General features: G+C 30.2%; 2 protein-coding genes across 2 annotated transcripts; one reads left to right on the top strand and one right to left on the bottom strand.

The window, feature by feature from the left end:
* Positions 1-4,386: 4,386 nt before the first annotated feature.
* Positions 4,387-6,234, bottom strand: LOC139890182 (uncharacterized). Its single transcript, XM_071873078.1, has 3 exons — positions 6,213-6,234; positions 6,065-6,129; positions 4,387-4,977 (listed from the first exon to the last, which is right to left on the bottom strand). Exons 1-3 carry the CDS (start codon positions 6,232-6,234, stop codon positions 4,387-4,389), a joined length of 678 nt encoding a protein of 225 aa, XP_071729179.1.
* Positions 6,235-10,105: 3,871 nt separating this feature from the next.
* Positions 10,106-10,414, top strand: LOC139893826 (auxin-responsive protein SAUR50-like). The gene has a single exon (XM_071877015.1). It carries the CDS (start codon positions 10,106-10,108, stop codon positions 10,412-10,414), a length of 309 nt encoding a protein of 102 aa, XP_071733116.1.
* Positions 10,415-10,776: the final 362 nt, after the last annotated feature.

Below are 10,776 nucleotides of genomic sequence, written 5' to 3' on the forward strand. Positions count from 1 at the left end.
ATGAATGCAGTCTTTGAAAAACGTCTCATATAGAGGTCAAAACCTCGCAACGAAATCAATTAATATGGAACGTTTTTAATCAATAAGAACGGGACATTTCAACTTTCGTTTGAACTTCGTCACTAAACCACCACGATTCTCTACTACCCATATGGGCTCTCGATGTCCCAACTGCCACCCCTAGGGACTCTTTGGCCACATCTCTAATGGTGGACGCTAGACGGTTCCACATCTGGTCTGCGTCGATAAGGTCAGCGTTTTCCACTTCTACACTCATTCTTTCAGCAACCGTCGCCCTAAAAGTCTCCGCTTTTGCTCCATTTAGGTTCTTCCAAAGGATTCTAAGTTGTACAACCCTCACCCTCCTACTTACTCTTCTTTGGGCGGCTAAATTCATGACCAACAATCTGTGTTGGGAGGAGCAAGTCAAGGCTGGGAGGACCTTACAGTCCCTACAATTCCTACGGTCCCCTTTGTGGAGAAACAAAAAGTCAATCTGGGTACTACGACCCCCGCTATGAAAGGTGGCTAACTGAGCATCCCTCTTCTTGAAGAAAGAGTTTGTAACAACCCAATCATGGACAATGGCAAACTCCAGTATAGAGCGCTCTTCTTCATTTGTGACACCAAACCCAAAGTGTGATGACCCGGGAATTTCCGACCAAATTTAAACCTAATCTTTATATGATTTCGATACGATAAGCAAAGTGTGTAATGTTGAGTCTAGAAAATTTTGAAACGATGTTCATATATTCAATTGACCTTCGACTGCTTTCGACGGTTCACGAACAATTTGATGATAAATGAAAATGTAATTAAATAAATATATATTTATATATAAATGTAAGTATTGGAAATGATAAAATGTTATTCATCCATTAAATATTAAATAAGTAAATATTATATAAAACAAGTTGTTACTAAAATAGAACTATGTATATATATATAAATGTAAATATGTATAGTGATTTGAAATTATAAAATATGATTTAAACATTAGAATAAGATATGTAAAATAAGATACAACATAATTAAGTACAATTTCAAATGATTATATATATAAAGACATATGAGATCTATGTATAAAATATATATATAATATTAAATAATAAAGGACCAATAAAGGTTGCTATATAATATATTATATGATTATTAAATATTACAAAATTAAAAATATAGTTATAGTACGATTATTATTACTTTATCATTATTATTAATACTAATATTAATAATTAATAATTAATATCAGTATTAGTTATATTATTATAGATAATATATAGATATAAATTTCAATGCGTTTAATTTGATACCTTTACTAATATTATTATTACTTTCACTACTATCATTAGAATATGTATTTAATATTAATAACAGTGTTAACATTATCTTGTATAATACATAAATATGAAATTTGATGTAATTGATTTATTATACAACCACTATTATTATTAGTATTATTATTTTCTAAAATTATTATTTTACTAAATATCATTAATATTGATACCAACCTTAATTTTAGTAATGTTTTGATTATTATTATTTTTATTTTGGTTATTATCATTATTAGTAATTTTTTTTATAAAATCTTAATATTACCAACTGGATATTTTCTTAACATAGTTTAATATATAAATTATATATAAAACGCGTATAAGATAATTGACATCAGATGCAACAATTCAAGTGGAAACAAAAATTTGTTAAGCATCTTTTTCAATTTCATTTTTTTTTCTTATATTCCCTATCTGAATTGTCCTTCTTGTCTATTTTGTTATCAGTCAAATTCAATTAGTCAAATCCTACTTTTACAGCAGATATTCGATGGCAAATAATATCATATATGTCTCAATTTGTAAAATCTATCAGAAAAATAAAGAACAGCAGCTTTTCTCCTTCGTTCTTCATCTTTTTCACCATAATTCGATTTCGAACAACTTTTAAAAATGTAATAACGCAAAGATGTTAGGAATCTTACAAGTAAACTTTCTGTAAAATTTCAAAGTCCAATTCATCTTAACGGATTTCAATTTCTGAGTCAAACTTTTGGTTTCAAATAGTCAACTTATGTTCTTCAACAAAATTCGAATTTCCTGTTGTGTATTAAGTTAAATTGACGACTCTTAAAGTTTCTAGGATCCGTTTGGAAACTATTTCATGAAGAATGTATTACCCAAAACGTTCTAAATCTCTTAATCAAATTTTTTTTTCCTTGATACAGCGACGAGCTGTTTTACTGCCTTTTATTTTTTTTTTCTTTTTCTTTCTTGTTCAATCGACAACTTATTTGTTTATGTTTCAATTTGGTATTTAATACAATCATATAAAAAGTTGTTTTGATTAAACGATCTCTGATGAACGACTTGAAATTTAAGAAGAAGAAGATGAATACATAAAGGATGAGTTATATATTTATTAGGGTGATATTACTTCAGAAAAATTGAAATAGCTCAGCGGTTAAGGAGTGTTTGAGTTATCTGGGAGGTCTCGGGTTCGAACCCGACTTGGTGCAACTATTTTTTTTAAAGGAGGCTTAGAAGGTAGTTTTTATTTTTTATTTTTCTTAAAATTATTATTATTATTATTATTATTACTTATTATTTATCATTTTAAGTATTATTACCATGATTGAGATAATTGTTATTGTTAATATTATTATGACTATCACTATAATAATTATTATTAGAAATTATGATTTTAAGTATTATTATGATTATTGTTACTAACAATATTATTATCATTATTGTTAAGTTATATATTATTATAACTATCATACTAAATTTATTATTATCATAAAAATTAGTATTATCATTATATATATATTATGTATTATCATGACTATCCTTATTAATAAAATAAGTGTCATTATTAATATTATAATTATTATTATTAAAATGACTATCTTTATCAATATGGTTATTATTATTATTATGGTGAAGTTAATGATTAGTAAAACTATAATAATGTAAATATATATTTTTATCATTAAAATAAGTATTAATATTTAACTTATCATGTTTATTATTATTATATAACTATTAAAAATCATTATCATAACTGTCATTAATAGAAAAATTAATATTTTCTATAGTTATTATTATTAATATCATTATTATTATCATTAATAGAATTATTAACATTATCATCCCATTAGTAATATTAAGTATTATAATTATTATCATTTTTATCACTATTAATATTATCTTAGTTTTATTATAACTACTATTATTAATATACAAACGATATATATATATATATATATATATATATATATATATATATATATATATATATATATATATATATATATATATATTAAAAATATATTTAACACATATAACATAACGAAAATTAATATTTTATACCACAAAATGAATATATGAAACATATAAATATATATTATTAATATAAAAAGCATATAACTAATAAATTTATATATATATATTGTTAAATTACAACTAAGTATATTAATAAATATACAAATAATATAGGTTCGTGAATCCGAGGCCAACCCTGCATTGTTCAGAATCGCCGTATGAATATTTTTACTACAAAATATTGGATTGTGAGTTTCATTTCCCTTTTTACTCATTACATTTTTGGGCTGAGAATACATGCGCAATTTTTATAAATGTTTTACGAAATAGACACAAGTAATCGAAACTACATTATATGGTTGAATTATCGAAATCGAATATGCCCCTTTTTATTAAGTCTGGTAATCTAAAAATTAGGGAACAGACACCCTAATTGACGCGAATCTTAAAGATAGATCTATTGGGCCCAACAAGCCCCATCCAAAGTACCGGATGCTTTAGTACTTCGAATTATATCATGTCCGAAGGAGGATCCCGGAATGATAGGGGATATTCTATATGCATATTGTTAAGGTCGGTTACCAGGTGTTCAATCCATATGAATGATATTTTTGACTATATGTATGGGACGTATGTTTATGAGAAATGGAAATATGAAATCTTGTGGTCTATTAAAATTATGAAATGATTATTTATGTTAAATTAATGAACTCACCAACCTTTTGGTTGACACTTTAAAGCATGTTTATTCTCAGGTACGAAAGAAATCTTCCGCTGTGCATTTGCTCATCTTAGAGATATTACTTGGAGTCATTCATGACATATTTCAAAAGACGTTGCATTCGAGTCGTTGAGTTCATCAAGATTATTATTAAGTCTATTATAGTAAGATATATTACGAAATGGTATGCATGTTGTTAACTTTCGATGTAATGAAAGATTGTCTTTTCAAAAACGAAAGCAATGTTTGTAAAATGTATCATATAGAGGTCAAGTACCTCGCGATGTAATCAACTGTTGTGAATCGTTTATAATCGATATGGACTTCGTCCGGATGGATTAGGACGGGTCTCTACACAAAGCCCCCATGGGCTCCCTCATAACCTTCTGCATCCGCTCCTATGTGTCCATTTAGATCGCCCCCTATAATCAGACGATGGTCGGCTGGACACCCCCTCACAACCTCATCTAACAATTCCCAAAAGTTCTTCTTTTCCACGTCTCCTAAACCCGCGTGAGGTGCGTACGCACTAATGACTGTGAAAGTCTCCTCGTTAATAATGATACTAACCGACATAATCCTATCGCTAAACCTACCTACATCAACGACATGATCCCTATGCAGTTTTTTTATTATGATTCCTACCCCGTTTCGTGATATCCTAGAACCTGAATACCACAACTTGTAATCATTAATCTCTACCGCCTCTGAACCCTTCCATCTAGTCTCTTGCACACAAACTATGTCTACCTTACGCTTAAGAAAGATCTCCGCAAGCTCATACCGTTTGCCCGACAAAGTTCCTACGTTCCAACTACCTACTCTAATCCTACCCGGGGCAGCAACCCAATTACCCCCTCTAACCCCTCTAGTCTTACCCGCCCCTAAGCTAGGAGGACATGACCTCAAGTGACCATAAATACTAGTATTGTCTATATTAACCTACATGTGGATATAAAATGTATACAAATAATACTCGAATAAAAGGAACTAATTATAACCAAATAATAATATATTAATAGCTTGATAAGACCACCCCTATGGTTAGTTACCCGCCCATTACCCGCTCATTACCCGTAACTAACCATAGCCACCACTTAGTTATCCGCGTTAGTTACCTGCTTTCACCATAGATTTAACGGAAGAGTTATAGGAATTGCGGGTCCCAGTGCTTTTTATTGTTGGACTTGATGCTTTATTGCTTGTACGTTGTATATTAAGAGGAGTATTGTTTTAGTCATGATAGGGAGTGTTTAGTTATGAGTTAGTTATAGGATATTGGTGTTGATGTGGCGCTGATGTGGAAGGTTAAGAGGATGAATAGTTTAGTTACGATAGAGAGTGACCTAATAATAACAATAGTAACAGTGAATTAATAATTAATAATGATAATAATAATAATATAAGATATAGCAACACTAATAAATAAAGTGAGACTAAAGCAGATAGTGATACGTAGTAGTACAAATTAATGGGAGTAATTTATAATTTAATTTAATAATTAGGACTAAAAACGAAAAATAGTAGTAGTCAAAAATTAATTATACTAATCTATTACTCTATAATCTCTTATCAGTAACAAATCAAGTAGGAGTTACACGAGGTTTCTTGAACCAGAAACAACCCGATGCTTCTGTTCCTGCTGCCGTGGCAGACCCTCGCAACAAGAACTCCGTGAAAACGGCGCCAACAATCGCCTGAAAAGACAATTCCGGCAACCTTGGGTGGCGGCGCGTGGTGGCGCGTTTTCTAACGATCGCCGGAGAAAATAATACTACTGGGTTCGTAAAGATGTAACGAGTTTATTGGTGTAGGTACCGGCTTCTAACTCGTTCCGAAATTAGAGGCAATCGGCGTTCAATGTTTTATGGTGGTGGTATTTATATTACAATAACCACAAAAGAATTATCACCAAAAAATTTTATCTATTTTTTAAAACTCCTTCATCCTTTGAGACTCCAATCAGTTTTCATTCATAGCTATAAAAAGCCTCATCGGATTTGAATTCGATTCGTCGACAGAGATCAACCTTTTTTTCTTTCAAGTTGATACCCACAGATGCGGATGCAAGATAGATGAGACTAAAACATCCTCCTTTAAGATGAAAATATGGCGATCAATTGCTTGATAAATTATCTTATTTCTCCTTTGTTAAAATGGATCAAAGCGACACATACCTTGAACCTTTGCATGCGACATTACGATGTTCCAAACGACCGAACCAAGTAGATAGTTTGACCCGCTTATAGTATTGTAGACTCCATTCGGTAATGTATTATTTAGTCGCCACCAACTATAAAGCCTCTTCAAAATGGCGCCATATAACAGCAAGTTAACAAAGACAACGTGTTCTAAAACCCTCAAAGAAACACACTGATCTCTTCTTTTAATTCCATCACTTCTTCATGTCATGTCTTTGCCTTTATCATATCACTCATGTAATCTAAAAGTGAATTTCCTGAGCACTATTCTCATTGTTCTAAAAAAAGTAATTTCACATTTTATTATTTTTATGGAAAATGCAAGTATAACGGAATTATAGATAAATAATTATTGTACAACATTAATAATAAAAGTTGCAGTAGACGAAGTAGTCAATGTGTGTTAGGTTTTAAACGGGAGGATGTGATTATTTATTATCTTTTTAGCCCTGTAAATTTGTGAACTTTCAGTTGGTGCCTTCAGTTTTAATCTTTTCTTTCACATTTTATATTTTAAAAGCGAATGTTCCAAGCACTGTTTACTTTGTCTACAAATGTAATTTGACATTTCATACTTTTATTATTTCTTTTTTATGAAAAATGCAAAACTGAGTAACAGGTAAATAATTATTGTTAATAATTATTGTACCACATTACTATTACTTTACTAATATAACTAATAGACAAAATTTATCTTATTAGTTATTAATAGTACTATTTAATATTTTATTTTTCACACACCTAACTCCCTAACTTTCATTAAAATACAAATCGAACCCCCCATTTTATAGTACTATTTAATATTTCATTTTTCACACACCCAACCCCCTAATTTTCATTAAAATACAAATCGAACCCCCCCATTTTATACCTATATTCTAAAATATTATTTATCCCATCACTAACACTAAAAATATTGAATAATAACAAACGATAAAAAAGCAACTTTCATAAAAGGAACAACCCTTCAATGCTACCAAAAGATGTCGAAAAATATTCTTTTTTACAAAATAGATCAGCTAACTTTAAAAAAAAAAAAAAAAACTCGAACGCTAAAAGAAGTAACTTTCACAAAAGTACAACCCTTCAATGTTAGATGTCAAATTTTTTTTTTTAACAAAATAGATCAACACTTTTTTTAACTCGCATTCAAAACGGAGTCCCCGGCGCGAAGCGAGGGCTCCACAACTAGTTATATCTATATATCTAAATGATATAGTGGAAGTGAATAGTATAGGGGTATTTCCAACTTTCCACCTTTTTTATTCCTATTTAATTTTCACTTCATCAACAAAGACCCCCAAACTTTTCCCAACAATTCAAAATGACCCCCCAAACAGGGGGGAAAGTGTCAAACAACCAATTTTATAAAAAATCTTAAATAAACTTCCCCAAATCTTCAACGGTTCATATCTTCTCGATCGCAACGAGTTAAATTTTTCCGACACCATCGTTAAACTCGAAATAATTTTAGGAACACAATATCACTAACTATACGCAAAACGGACGTTTTTTAAAAAATGCTAAATATTTGGGGTCTTTTTCATACACGTTAATTTTGCGTTAAATTTTTAAAAGTCGACAATTCCATAGCGAAACGCGGAGATGTACACATATTGTTAATTTAACATAACATTTAAATCTTTCACGAGCTATACCTTTTAGTTCGACTCGAGTTGCGCTTCAGCGACATCATCGTTGGCCACGAAATAATTTTACAAACTAAACGCAATAAAATACATTGAAAACCGAACCTCCGGCGCGAAGTGAAGGTTCGAAACCTAGTTAAATTCAAGAGTAGGCAACTCAAACTTAATATATGCCACGTACGAGAAGAAACACCTAACACGTTGCCATTTTTACAAATTGTTTTGTAATTGTTGTTGATGTTAAAATTTAATCTAATTAATTTAATGTAATAGTAATATCTAATGTAACTATTAATAACAAAGGTTTCAGTAGGCGGAGTGATCAGAGTGTCTAGTTTTAAAGGGGAGGGTGTGTGTTTTTCTTTTGTTTTCTTTTTAAGCCCTTAAATTTGCGAAGTTTCAGTTTTCGCCTCTAACCTTTTATTTAAGGGAGATGATATTTCCACCACTCATTTTACTTATTCCACCATAATTGACCAAACTGCCCTTAATGAAAAGCTTACACAAATTGTTTAAAACTTTTTGGTATAATTTATTGAGGGATATTTAAGGAAAAAAGCTTTAAATTGTGGTGGAACAAGTAAAATGAATGTTGGAGATATCATCTCCCTTTATTTAACGCTTTTGCCATTTCATTTTTTTTTTTTTTTTTTATGTTTCAATATTATCCAACAATTTGTTTTTCTAACTTTTCCTTCGATATTAACTTAACTATATATTACTTTCTCTTTCATTAACAATCACATAATACGTTCAATTTTTTTAAACAATATCTATATCGATTTATAAATTATTAATATTTGAATTGACTTTGGATTTAGAAGTGTCTAAAACACATCGTCTTACCACAATTATAACATTTCTCGCTTAAACACTAACACTTTTTCTAGTGATTACATGAGAATTTCATAAGAGGTAGCTCATCATAGTACGCTTCTCGCGTGTAAACACACTAATAATATAATTGTAGAATTTTATGTGATCAACTATGTTTGTAATTTCAAAATGCATTTTGTCTAGAAAAGATTTACATTATAAACTCAACATATATATCTCATTTTTTTTTTTGAACGACGATTTTTTGGCATCACAAACATTCGGGCGGAAACCCGAACCCGATCGACGGTACCCGGGGAACACATCCATTCGGACAGTGGTCCGGGTAGAGGTCCGTGAACGAATCCGGTAAAACCTCCCTATAGGGTCAATATATACCACAATTATTGGTGTTCAATTGGTTAAAGAAAATCATGTCATCCATAAGGATCGAACACATAACCTCTCCCTAACCCATGACACAAAGTACATGGGGGAAACCGTTGAACTACGCCCTCAAGTTCAACATATATATCTCATGTCCGTATTCTCCATACATAGAGTACGTGAGATTGACACCAGGTGTTAAAAAGATAATACAAGTATATATCTTTAATGTTGGTATTTTACCATTTGAGCTTTATAAACTTTACATTTTTTTTAGGAATTTCAAGCGGTTTATCAACATAAAAGAATTATTGGTGGCAATTATGAATGGTTGATGTGATGACAAAACATTTACCATTTTGAGAACCTCTAGCTTTTGATTTTTCAAGAGAGTAAAATATAAGAAACATGCAATTGATTAGAACACAAGGTTAATTTGAAGATTATTATATATAGATCACAAATAACGCGTACATGTTCAAACAAACCTTTTTTGCATTTCTTCATTTGCATTAATATATAGTCGATGATATCGTATTGACATTTTCACTATTAAATTTGATAAATCTACTACTCCGCATGATTATACATAATACTCCGTACATTAACTATTAGTATAACTACTCGTAGTCTTAAACACTTACTATTTTTAAATTTATTAAATTCAGCGATGAAAATATTATATATGGTTATCGAATAATGTTGCCACATTTTTATTTTTTTTTTACTTGAACCGCATAAATTCTATTAAAGAGTTAGCGAGATATTGAAAAAATCAATTTTAAAGAATTCAAAGTATTTTGAAGCCACATATTTCAACATATCTTTGATTAGTAGAAAGCTAGTAAAAAACACCAAGCACGATAGTGTCTTCAATATGGTTATCAATTCATATAGTATGCCTTATAAATACACACCCTTCACCAATTATATTGCAACCACACCACCTTTCATTTTACAATTTTCTCACAATCAAATTATAAAGGGCATTTTACAGTTGACATTTAAATTCCCAAAATGGCCTTTAAGAGATCATCAAACAAACTCTCACAAGCAGCACTTATCAAGAATCTTGTAAAAAGATGTTCAAGTATAGGAAAGAAACAACAACAACATTATGATGATGTACCAAAGGGCCATTTTGCAGTTTATGTGGGCGATAACCGGAGCCGATATGTTATACCCATTTCATTCTTGTCACGACCCGAATTCCAGAGCCTACTTCAACAAGCCGAAGAAGAGTTCGGGTTTGATCATGATATGGGTCTAAACATTCCATGTAAAGAACAAGTTTTTCAATCACTTACTTCATTTCTTCGATTTTAATCGAGGGCTTACATCAACGACTATATATATTTTAGTAATTATTATGATTTTTATTATATAATTTTAATTTTACCTATTTATTTTAGATTAAATCAAACCACGAATTAATAAACTATGTGAAGTTAAACCCACAACTAGCTAGGAATGGGTTTTGTTTCTTATTAAGAATTGAAAATTTTAAAGAAATTTCTCATGATATGTTTCTACCTTTTTTCTATTAATTATTTGGATTTTTGTTGTATTCATTTACTCGATCACATTCTAGTTTCTTTTCTCAAACACTCGTTTAAAACTGCTAGCTTCTGCTAGTTTGAAAAAGATTTTTTTTTTATTGGTAACTTCATTTAATTAATGACTGTTAA

The sequence above is a fragment of the Rutidosis leptorrhynchoides genome, chromosome 2 (assembly GCF_046630445.1).
Source record: "Rutidosis leptorrhynchoides isolate AG116_Rl617_1_P2 chromosome 2, CSIRO_AGI_Rlap_v1, whole genome shotgun sequence".
Classification (NCBI taxonomy): Eukaryota; Viridiplantae; Streptophyta; class Magnoliopsida; order Asterales; family Asteraceae; genus Rutidosis; species Rutidosis leptorrhynchoides.

Excerpts from the sequence above, each read along its gene's own strand:
- LOC139890182 (XM_071873078.1), bottom strand. The coding sequence starts at position 6,234 with ATGTCGCATGCAAAGGTTCAAG. Across the intron at positions 6,130-6,212 it reads GTCGCATGCAAAGGTTCAAG|GAGGATGTTTTAGTCTCATC; the intron begins GTATGTGTCGCT and ends TTCATCTTAAAG. Across the intron at positions 4,978-6,064 it reads TCAACTTGAAAGAAAAAAAG|GTTAATATAGACAATACTAG; the intron begins GTTGATCTCTGT and ends ATCCACATGTAG.
- LOC139893826 (XM_071877015.1), top strand. The coding sequence starts at position 10,106 with ATGGCCTTTAAGAGATCATCAAACAAACTCTCACAAGCAGCACTTATC.